This window comes from Takifugu rubripes, chromosome 20 (genome assembly GCF_901000725.2).
Source record: "Takifugu rubripes chromosome 20, fTakRub1.2, whole genome shotgun sequence".
In the NCBI taxonomy this organism is placed as follows: Eukaryota; Metazoa; Chordata; class Actinopteri; order Tetraodontiformes; family Tetraodontidae; genus Takifugu; species Takifugu rubripes.
Window position 1 is genome coordinate 17,131,722 of NC_042304.1, and position 21,389 is coordinate 17,153,110.

The following is a 21,389-nucleotide window of genomic DNA, read 5'->3' on the forward strand; positions in this document are numbered from 1 at the left end:
GGGTCAGGAGGATCAGGGGGGTCAGGAGGATCAGGAGGGTCAGGAGGATCAGGGGGGTCAGGGGGGTCAGGAGGGTCAGGAGGATCAGGGGGGTCAGGGGGGTCAGGAGGGTCAGGAGGATCAGGGGGGTCAGGAGGGTCAGGGGGGTCAGGAGGATCAGGAGGGTCAGGAGGATCAGGAGGGTCAGGAGGGTCAGGGGGGTCAGGAGGGTCAGGAGGGTCAGGAGGGTCAGGAGGATCAGGAGGATCAGGAGGGTCAGGAGGGTCAGGGGGGTCAGGAGGATCAGGGGGGTCAGGAGGGTCAGGAGGGTCAGGAGGATCAGGGGGGTCAGGAGGGTCAGGAGGGTCAGGAGGATCAGGGGGGTCAGGAGGGTCAGGAGGATCAGGGGGGTCAGGAGGGTCAGGAGGGTCAGGAGGGTCAGGAGGATCAGGGGGGTCAGGAGGGTCAGGGAGGATCAGGGGGGTCAGGAGGGTCAGGAGGGGTCCGGAGGATCAGGGGGGTCAGGAGGGTCCGGAGGGTCAGGAGGATCAGGGGGGTCAGGAGGGTCAGGAGGGTCAGGAGGGTCAGGAGGATCAGGGGGGCAGGAGGGTCAGGAGGGTCAGGAGGATCAGGGGGGTCAGGAGGATCAGGAGGATCAGGGGGGGGTCAGGAGGGTCAGGAGGGTCAGGAGGATCAGGGGGGTCAGGAGGGTCAGGAGGGTCAGGAGGATCAGCAGGGGGGTCAGGAGGATCAGGGGGGTCAGGAGGGTCAGGAGGGTCAGGAGGATCAGGAGGGTCAGGAGGATCAGGGGGGTCAGGAGGGTCAGGAGGATCAGGAGGGTCAGGAGGGTCAGGAGGATCAGGGGGGTCAGGAGGGTCAGGAGGATCAGGGGGGTCAGGAGGGTCAGGAGGGTCAGGAGGATCAGGGGGGTCAGGAGGGTCAGGAGGTCAGGAGGATCAGGAGGGTCAGGAGGGTCAGGAGGATCAGGGGGGTCAGGAGGTCAGGAGGTCAGAGGATCAGGGGGGGTCAGAGATCAGGAGGGTCAGAGGATCAGGGGGTCAGAGGGTCAGGAGGGTCAGGAGGATCAGGGGGTCAGGAGGGTCAGGAGATCAGGGGGTTCAGGAGGGTCAGGAGGGTCAGGAGGATCAGGGGGGTCAGGAGGGTCAGGAGGGTCAGGAGGATCAGGGGGGTCAGGAGGTCAGGAGGGTCAGGGGGTCAGGAGATCAGGGGTCAGGAGGGTCAGGAGGATCAGGGGGTCAGGAGGGTCAGGAGGGTCAGGGGGGTCAGGAGGGTCAGGAGGATCAGGGGGTCAGGAGGGTCAGGAGGGTCAGGAGGGTCAGGAGGATCAGGGGGGTCAGGGGGGTCAGGGGGGTCGGGAGGGTCATTTGTCCTGTGTGTCTTGTTCTGCAAGTTGGCTGTGGCTTTCTCCCAGATACCCTTCCAGTATTGCTCAGTCTCAGCCCTGGGGGGTAGGGGGTGGGGGGCTGTTGTTGTCATCTTGCTGCCCTGCCATTGAGAGTAGACCTTAGCTAATTAAGCAGCTCAGAGACGAGTCCTGTGAGGATGGGCTCCTATATGCTGCTGCTGCTCAGTGGTCCTATCGTCGGTGGGATTGAGCCCGCGGCTGCAGGGGCTCATAACCGATGAGCGTCACTGTTGCCATCAGTCATAGAACAAAGGAGGCTTCAGGTCAGAGGCAGCCACACAGCACCGCCGCTCCTCTCCATCCTTTCATCCCTTCTCCTGACGCTCCCCTTCCCTCTTTTCCAAAGCTGCTCCTTTGTAAGAGGCAATTATCCAGCCTCTTAGTTTTGATTTATAGAGCACAGACCTCCTGTGGCTTAATGGATTGCTGGGAATTAATATGCAACACTTATGTGTACGTGATCAATTAGAGAGCAGGAGACACAGAAAAGGTCCCAGATTTACCTTCTAAATCTGCTCTGACTCTCCAAAGAAATCATCAATCTGAAGTGTGGACATGATGGTTTAGCCGCAATAAGAGAGTGAAGCTCATCCAGAGTGGGTCAGACCTGGGATCAGATCAGGTCCAAAGCAGGGTCTAGACCAGGGTCCAGGCCAGGTTCCAGTCCTACTGATCAATGCTGTTGCAGCATTATTGGATGTTGGACTGATCCATCAGATCGTATTTTCTCTGTTCCGGTCTGGCCAGGACAAGAGCACCGAGGAAAGTCCCTCAGACACGAGGCAGGTGGTCTTGAGCCCTTCTGGGGGTCCATTATGAGGACTGTGCGGCCCTGGGTCAGCCTCTCTGGGTGGTTCCCTGATGTTAGCAGCTGTAGCATCTGTGCTACCAGGCGTTCATCGAGTGCAGCTTCTTAAGCCAGGAGGTGTGAATCCTGCAGCCTAGAGTAGATGCAAAGATGTGGGAGAAATGGTTCCTTTGAAACCGCCACGTCCTCTTAGCTCAGTGTTCAAATATCCATTTGATTGAACATGTGGTAAATCTCTACTTTTATTGTATACAAGGTGTATTGAAATTACTATGTTAAATGTGTTTATTCGCATAAATGACCAAATACATATTTCTTAAAGAACCACGGATATTTAGTAATACGTAAATAATAAATAATTTTTAAAAACCCTATTTTCAGCAGAATGGTTCAATCCAAACTTGTGATTGTCTCTAAAATTGATATCGAGAGGTATCACTCGTACTTGTTATTTATTTTCACTGTTTATATTAACAAGACACAACAAACTTTCAGGCCGTCTAATATTTGCAGCCTTTTCCCAAAAACCCTGTTGGAAGTTTTAACGCAGTTGAATCTGAGTATCTGAAGCAGATTTGTCGGTTACGCAGACGGCGAAATGTGCAGAGTGAGAGGTTTCCTCATTTGTTGTGGATCTTTGGAATTGGTTTCCCTGCCGTCTTCTCGCTCTCTCTCTTCCTCTCTCTCTCTCTTCCTCTCTCTCTCTCCATTCCTCCCCCTCTCTCCCCCCCCCTCTCTCTTCCTCCTCTCTCGCTCTCTCTCTCCCCCATCTCTCTCATCTCTCTCACCTCTCTCTCTTGTCTCCCACCTCTCTCTCTCTCTCTCTCAGCCTCTCCCTTCATCCTCTGCTTGCGTGTGTGTGTCCGCGTGAGTCCATTTGCGGTGTGCGGTGAAGCTGAAGGCGGAACCGGACCTTCTCCGGTCTCGAGCACCCGCCGGTACCGCCACGTCCGCGCGGAAACATCGCGACATTTGTCGGATTTCGACGGACGTCACTGACTGAAAGGATCGATGATTGAAAGGATCGATGACATCAGCGGAGGATCGATCACCGACAGTCGAACCGACGGGGTTCAAGAATCGATGTTCGCTTCAGGGAGGAAGTGAAACCGAAAAAATCTCCTCCTTCCTGTCGCCTGATTTTAGCTCATCGCGTCACATAATTAGCATTTTTGAACAATTCTGGTTTTTAACCCTTTGATGTCAACCTGCCTTCATCTGGAAATGATTTGAACCCGAACTAGAACCCGAACTAGAACCCGAACCAGCTCCACCACCGACGGAGGCGTGTTGACCTGCTCCCTGCCGGCCGCCATGCTGGAGGTGGTGAAGATGAAGGAGGCCTGTAGGATCTGTGCCCGGGAGCTGTGTGGGAACCAGCGCCGCTGGATCTTCCACCCCGGGGCCAAGCTCAGCCTGCAGGTGCTGCTGGCCCACGTCCTGGGTCGGGAGCTGGGCCGCGACGGCCGCGGGGAGTTCGCCTGCTCCAAGTGCGTCTTCATGTTGGATCGCATGTACCGCTTCGACACGGTCATCGCCCGCGTGGAGGCGCTGTCTCTGGAGCGCCTCCACAGGCTGGTGCTGGAGCGGGACCGCCTGCGCCACTGTATCGGAGGCCTGTACCGCAAGAACAACCCGGAGGATCGGGAGGCGGCGCCGCCTGGACCCGTCATGAGGGTTGTTGGAGCGGAGGAGGAGCCAGAAGACCCTGCTGCCGTGGATCTGTCAGTCCTGCAGGAGGCCAGATACTCAGACATGATCCAGGATGATTTGACCTACTCTGTCCATGAGTCCTGGGCGGGGCCAGAGGTACCGGTACTGGACCAGCACCAGCACCTCCTCCCGTGCCCAGACCCTTCGCAGAAGCAGAGGCGGTGTCGGGGCTGTGCAGCGCTCCGTGTTGCTGATTCTGATTATGAGGCCGTGTGTAAGGTTCCCCGTCGGGTCGGGCGGAGGAGTACTTCCTGTGGCCCATCCACCCGCTACTCTGCGACGTCTCCAGGAGCTCAGGACGTGGTCCAGACCTCCGGAGCGTCCGATGCCTCCGATTTCACCTCTGCAGCTTTGGACACGCAGAAGTCCACCTGCGAAGGGACCTCGAGCCCGACCCCGGCATCGTCCGTGGAGTCCCTGGACACCACCATCAGCCGCCCTCCTGTGGCCCAGCAGGAGCATCAGAAAGATCCAGAGCAGGACCCGTTTGGAGGGGGCCAATCCCAGAGTGAGGGTTCTGGACCCGAGATGCTCCTCGGTCTCCTGAGAGGATGGGGGTACCGACCAGTCAAGCTTCAGGGGGGCAGCAGGATCCCAGTTCTGCTCAGAACCAAACTGGAACAAGACCTGCTGCTGGCCCCCAGGTGGGCCGGGGAAGGGTCAGCTGACTTTGACCTGACCCCCCAGCCGGTCCCAGCGCTCGTGTCCCCGGGCCCCCGACAGGATTTCCAGGCAGAGCTGGTGGAGATGGAGGAGGAGTGGCTGGACGACTACGTGTCCTGTGAGCCGCTGGGCCTCCAGGAGAAGCTGCTCCTGACCTCTGACCTCTCCGACCCACAAGTACTGAAGCCACTTTTCATTGAGGCTAAACGGTGCTGACCCGGTCCAACAGGCCGTGCTGATGTTCACGTCTGGCTCAGCTTCCCCTCCTCGGGGAGCTCCAGCACCCGCAGCACCTCTGTTGCCATGGCAACAGTCTCCAGGCTGCTGCTCTCATCCTGTTTAGAACGTTTGATGATTTTAATGATCAGAGTGGAGCTGCTGCTCAAATCCGCCCTCGTCTTCATCACCTTCATCCTCACGTTTGCCTTTGTTGCTGTTTCTGTGGCAGATTGAGGAGCAGCAGGACCGTCTCAGTCGGTACCAGACGGGTCAGGTCGGGGAGCTGCAGGCCAAGATCAGGCAGGGCGAGGCCAGGACCCAGGTAAGCCCCGCCCCCTCCGCACCCCAGACATGTGCCGTACACACCTGACTGTGTGTGTGTGTGTGTGTGTGTGTGTGTGTAGAAGCTGCAGGAGCGGCTCGCTAACATGGCGCTGGATCTGCAGTCAGCTCAGGAAGAAGCTCAGCGTCAAGACAGAACCATCCAGAACCTCAGCGACAGCATCGGGTCCAAAGAAAAACAGGTAGAGGTCCGTCCAGGTCATTACATCATCCCGGAGTTCCATGATAGAATCGTGTGTGCGTGCGTGTCTGTGTGTGCGTGTCTGTGTGTGTGTGTGTGTGTGTGTGTGTGTGTGTGTGTGTGTGTGTGTGTGTGTGTCTGTGTGTGTGTCTGTGTGTGTGTGTGTGTGTGTAGGTTGCAGAACTGGCTCAGGTGATCCAGGAGCAGACCGCGCTGCTGTGTTCTCCAGATGTTGTTGCTCGCCACAGCCAGCTGCAGGTGCGTCCTTCCCGCCGTTGCTGATGTCATGTGACCCGGCCGTCCTCTCACCATCGTCCTGTTTCTGGGCCTCGCCCCGCAGGGTTCTGGACCGGACAGTGTTCAGCAGCAGGTCCTGGGCCTGCAGGCGTCCCTCTTCCAGGCCCAGCTGGAGCTGCAGGCCGGTCAGCGGGCGCAGCGGCAGGCGGCCCGGACGCAGCAGAACCTGGACCGAGCCGTGCAGAGGCTGGAGAGCGACCTGCAGGGGGCGCTCCAGCACCGGAGGGACGCGGAGCGTCACAACCAGGACCTGCAGCTGGCTCTGGAGAAGGTCCGGTCCGCTCTGCTGGAGCGCGAGGAGCGGCTGGAGGAGGCGGAGCAGCAGTGGCGGCAGAGGGGGGAGGAGCAGGAGCTGAGCATCAGGGCGCTGAGGGCGTCGCTGCTGGCCAGAGATCAGCAGAGGGAGGTCAGAGGAGCAGCCTTCACTTCCTGTAACACCAGCCCCCGCCCCGTCGCCGTGGCGACAGTCCCGTTCTTTTCACCAGATTTAAGTTTAATCAATGCTGAAACTCTGAAACATCAAAATCAGAAATATCCTGCATCCGTTTGCTGCTTCAGTCGATTGTTAGATCAATTATTGACAGTGAGTCTGATCAGGACGGCGATCTGCTGGAGGGGCGTGGCCAGGTCCAGAAGCTCCGCCTACGGATCAGAGACAGAGACCGAGCTCTGGAGGTAAGCTGGCACACACACACACTCACACACACAGCCAGACAGACACACACACACACACACACACACACACAGAACCAGGTGATTCATGGTTCCTCGTCTGTCCTCCAGCGTTCTGTGGACGAGAAGTTCCGCTGCTTGAAGGAGAAGGAGGAGGAGAGTCGAGGCCTCCAGCTGCTCCTCAGGGAGCAGGAGCGAGACGTGGAGCGGCAGCGCTGCGTGCTGACCCACAACGAGGAGACCATCACGGTAGGACCTCACACACCACCGCTGCAATGTTGGCCAACACACACAGCTCACTGCTGCACGTGTGTGTGTGCGTGTGTGTGTGTGCGTGTGTGTGTGTACGTGTGTGTGTGCGTGCGTGTGTGCGTGCGTGTGTACGTGTGTGTGTGCGTGGGTGCGTGTGTGTGTGTGTGTGCGTGTACATGTGTGTGTGTGTGTGTGTGTGTGTGTGTGTACGTGTGTGTGTGTGCGTGTGTGTGTACGTGTACACGTGTGTGTGTGTGTGTGTGTGTACGTGTGTGTGTGTGCGTGCGTGCGTGCGTGTGTACGCGTGTGTGTGTGTACGTGTGTGTGTGCGTGCGTGTGTGCGTGCGTGTGTACGTGTGTGTGTGCGTGGGTGCGTGTGTGTGTGTGTGTGCGTGTACATGTGTGTGTGTGTGTGTGTGTGTGTGTGTACGTGTGTGTGTGTGCGTGTGTGTGTACGTGTACACGTGTGTGTGTGTGTGTGTGTGTACGTGTGTGTGTGTGCGTGCGTGCGTGCGTGTGTACGCGTGTGTGTGTGTACGTGTGTGTGTGCGTGCGTGTGTGCGTGCGTGTGTACGTGTGTGTGTGCGTGGGTGCGTGTGTGTGTGTGTGTGCGTGTACATGTGTGTGTGTGTGTGTGTGTGTGTGTGTACGTGTGTGTGTGTGCGTGTGTGTGTACGTGTACACGTGTGTGTGTGTGTGTGTGTGTACGTGTGTGTGTGTGCGTGTGTGTGTACGTGTACACGTGTGTGTGTGTGTGTGTGTGCCAGAGCCTGGAGGTGCTGTTGAGGGCCAGGGCTCTGGAGCTGGAGCAGGTACGTGAGTCCTCCAGGAGCCTCCGTCAGCAGCTGCAGGACATCGAGCAGCGGCACCGCGGCGCCCTGAAGGAGCGAGACGCCATCATCAGCCAGCTGCAGGTGGCGCTGCAGGCCCACGCTCAGGAGTCCCAGGTGCACACAGGAAGTGACCTCACAGAAGGAAGAATTCTGAGAAATAGATGTAAATGCTTAATGCTGCCTTCCTGTCTACCTCCTCCTCCCCTCTCCTCCTCCCCTCTCCTCCTCCCCTTTCTCCTCCTCCTCCCCTTTCTTCTTCTCCTCCTCCCCTCTCCTCCTCCCCTTTCTTCTCCTCCCCTTTCTCCTCCTCCTCCCCTTTCTTCTTCTCCTCCTCCCCTCTCCTCCTCCCCTTTCTCCTCCTCCCCCTCCCCTCTCCTCCTCCCCCTTCTCCTCCTCCTCCCCTTTCTCCTCCTCCTCCCCTCTCCTCCTCCTCCTCCCCTTTCTCCTCCTCCTCCCCCTCCCATCTCCTCCTCCCCTTTCTCCTCCTCCTCCCCTCTCCTCCTCCCCTTTCTCCTCCTCCTCCCCTTTCTCCTCCTCCCCCTCCCATCTCCTCCTCCTCCTCCTCATACTCTTTCTCCTCCTCCTCCCCTCTCCTCCCCTCTCCTCCTCCCCTTTCTCTTCCCCTTTCTCCTCCTCCTCCTCCTCCCCTCTCCTCCTCCCCTTTCTTCTTCTCCCCTTTCTTCTCCTCCTCCCCTTTCTCCTCCTCCTCCCCCTCCCATCTCCTCCTCCCCTTTCTCCTCCTCCTCCCCTCTCCTCCTCCTCCTCCCCTTTCTCCTCCTCCTCCCCCTCCCATCTCCTCCTCCCCTTTCTTCTCCTCCTCCCCTTTCTCCTCCTCCCCTTTCTCCTCCTCCTCCCCCTCTCCTCCTCCTCCTCCTGCAGGTCCTACGATGCTCCCTCCTCCCTCGAGATCCCTCAGCTCCCAACAGAGTTCTGGAGGAGCTGAAGCTCCGCCTCCAGCTGAAAGATCGTCTCTTCCAGGATGTTCTGGCTGACCGAGCACGCCAGGCCCAGGAGCACCAGGAGCAGGTCCAGGATCTTCTGAGGACCATCCGCTCCAGAGACCAGTACCTCCAGGTAGACCCAGTGTCCCCTGCACCCCCGAGGACCACGGGCTGACGGCGTTCTCCCTGCAGGACTCGGCGAGCCGGCTCGGCGAGGTGATGACGGAGCAGACGACGAGGCTGCAGGAGCTGCGGCAGCAACTGAGCTCAGGTGGAGGTTGGACGTTGGACCGTGAGGAGGTGCAGGCTCTGAAGGAGGAGGTGCAGGCGGCCCGTCAGAGAAGCAAGGAGAACCAGGAGCTGAGCAGGACTCAGGCGGCCATGTTGGAGTCACTCAGCGGGACGCTGCACGTGAAGGAGGCGCTGCTGAGGGTCAGGCAGAAGGTTCTCACAGCTCATGTTCCACAGGGTCCAACAGGAACGTCTGTGTCTGCAGGACCTCCAGAGGAAGCTGGCGGAGCCCTCAGACCTCCCCCTGGTGGAGCAGTTGACCCAGGAGCTCCAGGAGCTGAGGGAGAGCCTGGTCCAGCAGGGCGGACCACCGGCCAGAGGCCCCGTCCTGGGCCGTGACCAGGCTGCGTGTGGAGGTGGGCATCAGAGGAGCGGGGGGCAGGCCTGAGCGGTGCTGCTGGTGGTACTGGTAGAACCGGGTCGGCACCACTAACACTGACCCGCTGCTGTGGTTCCGACTGAACATGCAGGAAAACACTCACAAATCAAACAACCGAATCGTTCACGCCGATGGTTCGTGTAGGCTCCGCCCCCTCACACCAGCAGCTCCTTCCTGACAGGAAGTGATGTCACAAACGCGCTGATGACATCACCATATTTTCCTGCTGATCCATAATTTCCCTGGAATGTAAATAAGTTTGATTTTGCTGAATGTTTAATCATCTGCGTTTTACTAACGAAGGTTTTTGCATGTTGACACAATTTAACAAATGTGTGAAACCTAAACAACAACATAACTGACGTGTGCACGTCAACGTGCCTCAAAAATAAAGAGATGAAAGTTGGAGTTTAGATTTCATGTCAAAAATGTTTGTTTTTTAAAAGTGAATCTTTTTCTGCACTTTTCTGAGATTGTGAAACTTCTGCTTCAGTTTGTTTACAGTCGTAAACGTGAATCTTTGTTTTCTCACGTAAATAAACCCCAAAATCCTTCAGCTTCACATCAAAACCCTTTTATGTGTACGTAGATGATTCCAGACTGTTGACACACAAACATCATTAAGAAACAACAGCACAAACAAACAAACAACACAGCCCAACAACAACACAGCCAAAGAAACAACAACACAGCCAAACAAACAACAACACAGCCAAACAAACAACACAGCCAAACAAACAAACAACAACACAGCCAAAAAAACAAACAACACAGCCAAACAAACAAACAACACAGCCAAACAAACAACAACACAGTCAAACAAACAACACAGCCAAACAACAACAACACAGCCAAACAAACCAAACAACACAGCCAAACAAACAAACAACACAGCCAAACAAACAACAACACAGCCAAACAAACAACAACACAGTCAAACAAACAAACAACACAGCCAAACAACACAGCCAAACAAACAACAACACAGACAAACAAACAAACAACACAGCTAAACAAACAACACGGCCCAACAAACCTCTTTATGGCTCAGATTACCCATAATCCTGCTGGGCCAAATCACCGGCAGTGACGTCATGACTCGGTGACGTCACCGCACAGCTAAATGTGCTAAACGAGTTCAGGTCAGTCAGCTGATCTGATGACGTCACATTTCAAATGATAAACACGTATTTTTCGCCTTTTCCAGACACAAATTCAGAGGAGGGAGATTCACAGTGTGCTGATGAAGATGAGAGCAGGTCCAGGGTCCAGATGAAGGTTCGAACCTCTTTCATTGCAGATGTTTCAGAGTGTAGTAACAGCTGCCGGACACCAGGGGGCGGGAGAGGACAGCTGACATGTCCAAGCTTCCGGGATAACGTCATTTGATTTGTTGAAAAAAAATAAATATATATATATGGAAGTTAAAGGTTGAATGTAAACTCAGCTGATTATGTGCCCCCCCCCCCCTCGCAGGATGGGGTTTTTGAAGGGGGCGGTCTGACGCAGCTGTTGCAGCAGAAGACGTTGGTGGAGAAGGAGCTGTGGGAGCTCAAGGCTCAGCTGGAGAAGGCCGGCTTCACCTCTCTGTCACAGATGAGGTCAGATGATGATACTATGATGATCACGTGGTCTCAGAGCAGCTGAGCGTCTTGTTTACGCTCCACGTTTGTAACCTTGAATATTTAGACTGTCCGATCAAAACAATGCCTATCACCCAGGATGCTATCATGCTACTCATGTAGCCGAGGCAGATGTTCAGGAATTGGGTCAAAACAAACCTGCTGCTCACATTAAGTGTTCCGACCTGCTGCTGCAGGGATGCACGTGTCCACCAGGGGTCAGTAGAGTCTCATTATGGCTGTGTTGGACAGGAACGCTCTGATCGACATTCAGGCGCAGAAGACCGAGCTGAGACATCAGCTGCAGCCTGAGGAGCAGCAGGAGCCAGACGATGAGGGGGAGCTGGATGTGGCCATGGCAGGTGCAGCGTCTGAAGGCGAGGAGGAAATGGCTGAGATGTGGGACACGTGGGACGGCCAGATTTCACTTTCTAACCATACACAGAAAAACTCCCTGCTGCGCTTCTCCTCCCCGCGGGTAGGGGGCGCTCCAAACCGGCCCACCTGTTTCAGATTGGACCACCTTCAGGTGAACCTTCTGCCTGTGCTTCAGGTGGACCCGAACGTTGACGTGTCTGCGACTGGACGGCGGGAGACGGTCGTTCTGCAGCCGAGGAGCAAAGATCTTCAGGAGCGACTGGAGGAGCAGCAGGAGCTGCTGGGTCAGTTGGGCTCCTCCTGTCCAACAAAGCTGACGTCATCACTTCCTCATTCTTCCTCTTCTTCTTCTTCTTCTTCTTCTCTGTCCGCAGCAGAGGCGACGGTCCAGCAGGACAGTAAACTGATCCAGGTGGACCTGCAGGATCTGGGTTACGAGACCTGCGGCCGCAGCGAGAACGAGGCCGAGAGGGAGGACACGAGCAGCCCAGGTTCTTCTGACCGCCCACACGTGCACACGTTAGCACTGAACCTTACACGAGCACGCGAGCGGCACCCTCCCTCTGCCACCAGGGGGCAGCGGCGCACACACGTAAAACGTTAACGTAAACACAGACCTTGGTGACGCTGGTGTCCGTTCCCTGACAGAGTTCGATGACCTGGAGATGTGCACGTCTCTGGACTGTGCCCCCCAGTGGTGGGCGCCCAGCACCAGCAGCACCCAGGCCACCTCGCAGAGCGGCGACTCCTCCCTCAGGCGCCTGGTGCAGGACCTCCGCTCCCAGCTGTCTGGCTCTCAGGCGCTGGTCCGAGACCTCCGGGCTCAGCTCCGCTCCCTGTCCTCCTCCAAGGACCTCGGTCCTTCGCCACTACGAAAGGTCAACTGGTGTTTGGAGGCGGCGTCCCAGAGCGGAGCGGAGGAGGACGAGGGCTGGCAGTCGTCCTCCGATGGTCCTCTGGCCTCACCGCGGCGCCCCGGCTCGGACAGGGACCTGCGGGATCTGGTGTCCCGCGTGGACGCTCTAGAGGATCAGCTGAGGGAAGGAGGCAAGAAGCCACGAGGCGAGGACAGGAAGTGTCCCGCCTGGCCGGGGTGAGTGACAGGAAGTAGAAAACGGCTGATTTATTGCTCCGATCACGATCAGTGTGATCACCTGATCAGTGTGATCACCTGATCAGTCTGATCACTGATCAGGATGACGACCACGATGATGGTGACGTGCAGTGAAACACCTCAGGCTTTCCCAACGCATCAGAGTACTCAATGAAGTGCAGCCACAGATGGTTGTCATGGAAACGTGTGATAGGACAGTCAGGTGGGATTAACACGGCTCCCAGGAGAACCTGAGGGAAAGAAAATACCAGAAGTGTGAGTGTGTGAGAGAGTGTGTGTGTGTGTGTGTGTGAGAGAGTGTGACTGTGTGTGTGTGAGTGTGTGTGTAAGTGTGACTGTGTGTGTGTGAGTGTGTGTGTGTGTGAGAGTGTGTGAGAGAGTGTGACTGTGTGTGTGTGAGTGTGTGTGTGTGTGTGTGTAAGTGTGACTGTGTGTGTGTGTGTGTGTCTTGTGTGTGTGAGTGTGTGTGTCTTGTGTGTGTGTCACCTGTGTCCACCAGACAGAACCTCCTGATTTCTCTGGTCTCTGCAGGAAGTTCGACAGCCTGATCCAGACCCAGGCCAGGGACCTGTCCCACCTGCGCCAGCGGGTGAGGGAGGCGCGGGGGGTGTGCAACATCCTCACCCAACACCTGGGCGACACCACGAAGGCCTTCGAGGAGCTGCTGCGGTCCAACGACATTGACTTCTACATGGGCCAGAGCTTCAGGGAGCAGCTGGCCCAGAGCGGCGCTTTGGTGCAGCGAGTCAGCGCCAAGATCAGCGGCCGTGAGTCCAGAACTTTCCAGCTCAGAACCAACAGCTTCATTCACACTCTCAACAAAGCTGACACGAGTAAACAGGAAGTAAACAGGAAGTAAACATCTGCTTTCAGCAGGAGATGATCCTGAAGATCCAGAAGAGAAGACGGAACTACTCGCCATCCGGTCAGTGTGTGTGTGTGTGTGTGTGAGTGAGAGTGTGTGTGTGTGTGTGTGTGTGTGTGTGTGTGTGTGTGTGAGTGAGTGAGTGTGCGTGTGTGAGAGTGTGTGTGTGTGTGTGTGTGTGTGAGAGAGTGAGTGAGTGTGTGTGTGTGTGTGTGTGTGTGTGTGTGAGTGTGTTGGGATGTTTACATCCGATGATGCACCGATGCTTCTGAGCGTTGACGTTGCTTCTAATCAGGTTAAGCTATTAAAACCTCCAAAGGGGAAGAGAAATAGGTCAGGAGCAGCTAAACACATGGGGGGAGGAGCATGGGGGGGAGGAGCATAGGGGGGCGTGTGGGGGGGGCATGGGGGGTGTGGGGGGGGGGGCAGCAGATGAGCAGAGGCAGCAGCGTTCACCACCAGCAGCAACATCCAGGCTGGAGTTGCTCCTCATGGCTGCTGGCCTGGGGTCGGCTGAGAGGGTCGGCGGGACGAGGAGAGAGGGGGCGGAGCTTCTCTGTGAGGACCTCCCTCTCAGCTGCTGTTTGTTTGTTGGGCAGCGCAGCGTGAATGACGCTCTCACCCCCGGAGGCTGCGCTGGAGCCCAGAGTGGAAATAACACGGAACCATTCAGAGCAAGAGAAGAGCAGGAAGAGGGCCGATCGGATCGCCATGGAGACGCACAGATCCCAGCCAGCGTGCACGACTGCACCGCTGGTGTGGACTCCAGAAGGCCGTCGGGTTCCCCTGTTCACCATCCCTCCTGCACTCGCTCCACGAGGACGTCGCCTCAGCTCGAGCTGCTGCAGGTTCTGATCTGGGATCAGAACTTTGCTCAGAGCAGCTGGCTCAGTGTGTGTGTGTGTGTGTGTGTGTGCGTGCGTGTGTGTGTGTGTGTGTGTGTGTGCTGCCTGAATCCAATCAGAGGATTTGCCTCTCACCTGCTGCCTCCGTCCTCGGCTCACGCTCGTCTCTTCGCCCTAATCTGGCCGGCGCCGCTGATGGCGCCGCTGTGGAGGACGATGCTGTCGAAGAGCAGCCCGCTGTACAGAGACGCCCTGTTCTCCTTCTCCCTGTGGGGGTGGAAGAGGAGCAGCGAGAGGGAGAGGAGCGCGCTGCTCACACAGATCCACAAGTAAGAAGGTCTCCGCCGAGGTCAGAGAGGACCAGCAGAGGACCTCTCAATAATGGACGTCCAGGAGAAAGTGGACTTTCCTCTGTTCACCAGCACATATCTGGAGGCCTCAGGTCCCAGTAGGAACTGGGCTGCTCACTGGTTTGTTACGGCTCTTTTAGCCGTGCAGGCGGTTTGGAGAACCCACTAAATTCGTCTCGTATTCTCAGGAGAAAAACAACATTCCACCAATTATCTTCGTGGAATCTGAGCTCTTTGGCCCAAATCCAACAAGTGGAAGCTGGTTTTGTCGCCCCCTGCTGGGCTGGAGTCCGACAGGCGTCACTGATTTAGGCTGAAATAGAAGCGAAACTGGTCTGAAACGTTTGTGGAGAGTAGAAACTGTTGAGCTCCAACGGCACAGAATCGATTTTTGGTTGCTTTAGTGTGTTTATTTAGAAACCAACTTTGCAGCTAACTTAAGATAAAAGTTCAGGAGTTGAGGCGAGTTCCCCATGTGGAGCTTTATGTGGAGCTGTTATTGATTAGATGCTGGATGAGAGCGGGCGAGGAGGGAGCCCTGAGGAACGCCACACTGCAACTATTGTGTGTGTTTACGCAGGCTCAGTAAGGAGCTGCAGCAGAAGGACAAGATCATCGAGTCCCTCCAGGCCCAGCTCAACCAGCATCAGCGTGCTCATGGCTCTGACACGCCCTGCAGTAGCCACGCCCTCTCCGACGCCACCGACCAGTTGGACCGCATCTCCTACGTTTCCGAAGATCGTGGCTCCACGGCTGAGGACTTGGAACTCTGCTCTGAGGTGGAAGCAACCAGCGAGCTCCATCAGAGGGACGCAGGTGAGCTGCAGAAGCCGACTTCTCTTCTTCTGTGGCTTTAGATTCTCAGGCTGTTGATGAAACATCTCACTGCAGTTTTCATCGTAAACGTTCTACGATTATGTTACACAAAGGAGGCAGTTGAGGGATGCTAGTCCCAGTGAGGAGGTTAGCTACCAGCTAAAACTGATCAGGAGGCGAAGGGGGGCGGTGGGATCCCAAATGGAAGCCTCCCAGATTTCCTTAGCTGACACAGGTTAACCATGTGATCCACCAGATCTCCTCATTTCTTCACCCTCTCATCGTCTCCCAGATCTCCACGCTCACCTGTCAGCTCCTCCCTCCGTGGCCTCGTCCCACCAGTCCTGGCTCAGCTGTCCCAGCATGCAGTTCTCCAGCTCGCCACAAAACCCCACAGATGTTCAGAGTCGCGCAGGTACCAGCACACTGATGACGGAACCGCTGACGTTCCTCACCCTGGGAACCCGTGTTCATTTAGAACGATGATGATGATGATGATGATGATGATGATGATGGTGACGATGATGATGGTGATGATGATGGTGACGATGATGATGGTGATCTCATCACCCTGGATCTAAAAGTTCTGGAATCAGTAGCAGGTTTAGTGATTTTTCCCTCTGAAGTCCACTCGGCATATTTGAGAAACTTGATTTCTTCAGTGAGATCAGGAGCAGATGTTCACAGATGTTGAGGATGGAGAGCTGCTCTGCGTCTCCTCCTCTCTGAAGCCTCTGATTCTTCTTCTCCTCTCAGCTCCACCCTCAGCCTTCTTCAGCTCCTTCCAGGACCCTCCTCCTTCTTTCTCTCCCTCCACCCAAAGGGACCCTTTGCCCCCCCACCCCTTCGCCCGCTGCCATGGTAACGGCTCTGCAGGCTTCTCACTGGCTGAGGTGCATCAGGAGCTGCAGATGTTACAGAGGCAGCTGGGAGTCCGTGAGCGTGCGTGTCTCCACAGTCTGCACGCACGTTTGACTTCCTGTCCACTAACCTCTGCACCTCCCTGTCTGTCAGGCAACCACCCATCAACCGGCGTGTTGGGCGGTGTGTGTGTGTGTGTGTGTGTGTGTGTGTGTGTGTGTGTTGCTTCCATCTTCTACACTAACGTTCCTTCCTGCTGGAGTTCGAAGGGTTTGACTTTGAAGCTGCTTTGATGCTCCTCCCCTTGCTTTTCGCTTGACGCCACATCTGTCCGTCCGGCAGGTTTTCCCGCTCCGCACACCAAACCTCTCCAGGGTTTTCCGTCGCTCCACCAGCCGCCTCCGTCCTTCCACCAGCCGTCCCTCTTCAGCGGCGCTCTGGATGTGTCTTCGGCCATGAACGCTGGTGCAGGCCTGCTGGAGAGCAGTGCATTGTGGGATGTGCCTTACTGTGGCCGACCAGCGAGACTTGCAGCTGATGTTTCTTCAGGGTCTTCAGGGTACCAGTCAGGCACCAGTCACACAGGTTGGTTGAGCTGTTGGGTGGCGCTGGACTGGATCACAGGTTCTAAAGCTGACCGATGGTTTAGGTTCTGACCTGATGAAAGAACATCTGAGAGAGATCAGGAGCCTGAGACAGAGACTGGAGGAGACCATCAGCACCAACGAGCGACTCCGGCAACAGCTGGAGGACAAACTGGCCCACACCACCACGGAGAAAGGTACCACACACACACACACACACACACACACCCACACACACAGGTTCTGTCTGTCTGACTGAAGGTGAACATGAACATGTTAGCACTCACACCTGCTGGTGTGGTCCAGGTGGTCCCACCAACATCTACATCCAGGGTCTGGACTCAGTGGCTCAGCTGTCCTCAGAGGTCAGATCTCTGAAGGAGGAGAACATCAGTCTGCAGAACCAGCTGAAACAGGCCGGCAGAGGTTGGTCCTGAGCTCCTGACTGGAGGACGACGATGTCTGGATTCAGCATTTCTGACCTTTGACCCCCTACAGAGGGCAGCAAGGAGGCGGAGCTGCTGAAGGAGGCGGTGCTCCTGGAACGGGCCAAGAGCAAGGAGGCGGAGCTAGAGGCTGAGCGGTTGAGCGCTCAGAGCAGAAAGCAGCAAAGTCAAGCTGAAGCTAACGGCGCCGAGATCGTTCAGCTGAAGCACGAGAGGCAAAAACACCAGGAGGCCGTCAACAGGTGTGTTTGCCCCCCCCTCGGTCCCCAGCCCCGTCAGGTGCTGATGTCAGGTCGTCTGCATGCGTGATGTGTGTGTGTGACACGTGTGTGTGTGTGTGACACGTGTGTGTGCGTGACACGTGTGTGTGCGTGACACGTGTGTGTGTGTGTGTAACACGTGTGTGTGTGTGACACGTGTGTGTGCGTGACACGTGTGTGTGTGTGTGTGTGACACGTGTGTGTGTGACACGTGTGTGTGTGTGACACGTGTGTGTGTGTGTGTGCGTGACACGTGTGTGTGTGTGTGTGACACGTGTGTGTGCGTGACACGTGTGTGTGCGTGACACGTGTGTGTGTGTGTGTGACACGTGTGTGTGTGTGTGTGCGTGTGTGTGTGTGACACGTGTGTGTGTGTGTGTGCAGGCTGCAGCATGAGGTGAGCGTCCTCCAGCAGCAGCTGTGTGAGAGTCGCCGTGTGGTCCGGTCTCTGCAGGTGAAGGTGTGTGCTGTCACCCACACACACACAGGTGAGATTTTAGGAAAGCCATATTTTACATAGGAAGAGTACGAGCTCGTCTGACCTTGTCTGACCTTGTCTGACCTTGTCTGACCTTGTCTGACCTTGTTGGGGGTCTCGGAGCAGCTGGGACCAGTGAGCCGTTTGATCTGACCTTTGACCCCTTGGTGGTGACCTCTGGGCAGCAGGATATTCCCCCTCCGGTCAGAGACACCGGACTGATCGGTCCTGATGCTGCGTGTCTGCTGCCATCAGTCAGATGTTCAGGATCCATCAAAGACGGCGGTAAGAACCAGACCTTCGCCTTCATTTCGATGATTTGGGTGAAAGGGCAGCAGGGAGGGGGGACAGGGCAGGTTTCTGTGGGGCTTCACCAAATGAAGGTCGGTCCTTCCCTCCAGCAGCTTCAGGCGGCTCCTCCGGCCGCCGCGACCTGAATGATCTGAGACAGCAGCTCTCTGACGCCAGGTCGCTCCTCTGTGAGATGGAGGCCAGGTTGTTCTCCATGAGGGGCTCACAGGAGCTGCACCTTCAGCAGGTGAGATGAGAACCAAGCAGCAACAGCGGCAGGAAGGTGGTTGGTTGGATCTGCAGCTGATGGTTCGGTGCTCTGTGGTCCAGCCGTCAGGTTCTGTCAGCAAACTTCTGTCTGACACCAAACGGCTGCAGCAGATCCTGGAAGAGGCTGGAAGGTTCTGGAGAGCTGCTGCTGCCCCGACCCTGGAGCCGGAGAGCCAGGTGAGAGGAGCCCGGGTGTGAGATCTGAAATGGACCAGTGACATGATATCAACCCCCTGTGTGTGTGTGTGTGTGTGTGTGTGTGTGTGTGTGTGTGTGTAGGACCAGGCTCTGAAGGACGAGCTCACTCGTCTCCGTCGCAGGCTCTCAGAACAGGACCAGGCTCTGAAAGAGGCCCTGGAGACGGTGAAGAGGTCCAACCGCACCAAAGACAGTCTGGAGAACCTGATCGTGGGCCAGCGTGAGTCGCCTAAATACGAGAACCTTCACGATCACGTCTGCGCGTCGATCTCTTGTTCTGACCCGCTCAGTTGTGTGTTGGACTGTAGAAGGTTTTAAAATGTGGAGGAACGTCCTCGTTTGAACCTGACGGCGTCCGTTTGTCCTCGTTTCAGTGGCGAGAACGCGAGACGTGTTGAAGAAGGCCAAGACGAACCTACAGGTGAGTCCAGGTCACATGATCAGCTGCGCCGGTGCCGTTCTGTAGCTCACCTGTTTCCTGCTTCACGTCTGTCCTGATGAGTCTCTGCAGGTGAACCAGAGCAGAATTTCCACCCTTCGTCGTCCCTCTTCCCCCTCCTCTTCCTCACCCCCTGCCTCCTCTCCTTCCCCCTCCTCTTCCTCCCCTCCTTCCCCCTCCTCTTCCTCCTCTCCTTCCCCTCCTCTTCCTCCCCTCCTTCCCCCTCCTCTTCCTCCTCTCCTTCCTTCCCCACTGCCTCCCCCCTTGCCTCCTCTCCTTCCTCCCCCACTGCCTCCCCCCCTGCCTCCCCCCTTGCCTCCTCTCCTTCCTCCCCCACTGTCTCCTCTCCTTCCTACTCCTCTTCCTCACCCCCTGCCTCCTCTCCTTCCTCTTCTCCCCCTGTCTCCTCCTTCTCTTCCTCCCCCCCTGCCTCCTCTCCTTCCTACTTCCTCTTCCTCCCCCCCTGTCTCCTCTCCTTCCTCTTCCTCCCCCCCTGTCTCCTCTCCTTCCTCTTCTCTTCCTCACCCCCTGCCTCCTCTCCTTCCTCCTTCTCTTCCTCCCCCCCTGCCTCCTCTCCTTCCTCCTTCTCTTCCTCCCCCCCTGCCTCCTCTCCTTCCTCCTGCTCTTCCTCACACCTCTGTCCTTTTAAAGGTACAGTCTGCTCTCTTTTTGCTGCTCAGCATCCCACTGACACCTTTGCCTGTAATAACACTGTTGTCCACCAGGGGCGACCATGAGCAGAACTTTAACTCCAAACATTAAAACGAGCGTTTAAATGCAAAAACAAAGCCCATAAACGCGTAAAGAAAACAGAACAACAACAACAACAGCAGCAACAACAACAACAGCAACAACAACGGCAACAACAACACATGGGACCACTGGAGAGTTTGACTGAATAATACGAATAATTGCACGTTTTGAACAGAGGCTTGAATATTTGTTGCTCAGGTTCGATTCTGTAACCTGGCCTGAAGACTCAACCGTGACCTCCGTCTACTTTGACAAGAGCTTGTTGGCTCATTTTAAAGGTCATTTGAGTTGAACTGTGCTGTTCTTCTGCCTGTTTCTCAACTCCTGAACGTGTTGGTGCACGACACACAACTGAAGAATCCATCATTGTTCCTCACACGCATGTTTCTCATTAACCTTCTAACACTTGTCTTAACCCTGATCTGTCCCTCAGTTCTAAGGTAGAACATCTAACAACCCCTGAACTCATCTTCTTGCACCTTTTCCTCATAGTTCACTCCTGACTTTTCTTTTTTAATTGATTAATTTATTTATGCTTCAGACAAAATCTCTGGGGGATTCTGGGAGCTCAGCTTCTCACCTGACTGGAGCGTCCTGAGAGCCTGGACTCCTTCCACCTCCTCTTCCTCTGCTGTCCTGCCACTGGCTCCTCACCAGCGCCCCCTGCAGTCAGTTACCTGTAGAGCAGCTGTGGCTCCAGGCGATTCTCCCTGAACTTTAATCTCCTGCTCAGACGCGTGATGATCTGAGCTGCTACGTGTTGCTGCCAGCAGTCGCTCAGGTCGGCGCTTGTGTGCAGAATGTTTGGAAACGCTTGGAAATGAGGCCGTAATTAAGCTTCTTCCTCGTTAGAAACAAGTTCAACTACTGATGTTTATACATTTCCTGTTTGTGGTCCTCAGACTTTTGCTGCTGGGTCAGAATATTAACAGACAATCAGATGTCGGATAAACCAGCATTATGACAAAAGAAGCACTTGTTAGACTGTGATGCCTTCAATGACCTGACAATCATGGAAACTGGAGAATCAAGCATCTGATTGTTCTGCTAAAGCCTCTGCAGGACTTGTGATGCGCTCGCCTCTGTGCGTCTGAATTCAGCTGCTTTGATTTCCTCCTTGTGCTGGTTTGACCTGTAATGTTCCACGTTTAATGTTTTCGTGCATGAACTGTGGCTCCGCTGCCCTCTGACCTCTGAAATATGCAATATTGGGTGGTTGTGCAATGAGATGCGTAACGTCTTCGTTTGGGTCTTTAAGTCGTAGAATTCTGTAGACTTATTTTAAAATGTCAAACTGTAGAGTTATTCTTTAATATAACAGGAAAAGCAATAAGAGCAGCCAAAGAGAACAATGTGTGTGTGTGTGTGTGTGTGTGTGTTTAAAGAATCCCACTGAGGATGTTTTTGCTCGCAACCTTTTTCAGTGTTTACGTGGCTTCACATAAATTCAGATTTATATTGTTGCTGTGTGAAAAGGAACAGCTGTATTTCTCTGCATGGCATTTTTATTCAAATGTTTGAGGGGCAAAAAAGAATCTTTTTAATAAAAAGGGTCAAAAACAAGTTATGTTTCAGTTCCTTTTAAAATAAATAAGTTGCTTCAAAACTGTCCAATGTGAAATAGAATCCGCTGTTTTTAGTCTTGGTGAGAAGAATAAAGAAGCGATTTAGAGGAGAAACCATGAATCCACTAATGCGACATTCATCTTGTGTCCATGTTTAACGTCTCATCTGCCTGTTGTGAAGCTTCTCGGGAACATTTTCAGTCATTCCCACTAAATTCCCAGGAAAAAGAGCAGCTGAACATGTTAAACATCTCACGG

The 21,389-nt window shown here is 55.3% G+C and overlaps 1 protein-coding gene across 1 annotated transcript; it reads left to right on the forward strand.

Annotated features, from left to right (window-relative positions):
• Window positions 1-2,964: 2,964 nt before the first annotated feature.
• On the forward strand, window positions 2,965-21,129 carry pde4dip (phosphodiesterase 4D interacting protein). The gene is made up of 33 exons (XM_029828077.1): window positions 2,965-4,766; window positions 5,038-5,130; window positions 5,213-5,332; window positions 5,506-5,589; window positions 5,672-6,034; window positions 6,226-6,303; window positions 6,412-6,549; window positions 7,320-7,499; window positions 8,265-8,459; window positions 8,519-8,758; window positions 8,823-8,973; window positions 10,204-10,274; window positions 10,473-10,597; window positions 10,871-11,096; window positions 11,172-11,280; window positions 11,371-11,487; window positions 11,645-12,089; window positions 12,642-12,877; window positions 12,984-13,035; window positions 14,751-14,986; window positions 15,279-15,401; window positions 15,743-15,928; window positions 16,190-16,432; window positions 16,497-16,628; window positions 16,738-16,857; window positions 16,930-17,119; window positions 17,522-17,625; window positions 17,742-17,900; window positions 18,017-18,153; window positions 18,237-18,353; window positions 18,456-18,594; window positions 18,749-18,795; window positions 20,108-21,129. The coding sequence occupies exons 1-33, from the start codon at window positions 3,528-3,530 to the stop codon at window positions 20,162-20,164; spliced, it is 6,252 nt and encodes a 2,083-aa protein (XP_029683937.1). The 5' UTR covers window positions 2,965-3,527; the 3' UTR covers window positions 20,165-21,129.
• The last annotated feature ends 260 nt before the right edge of the window (window positions 21,130-21,389 follow it).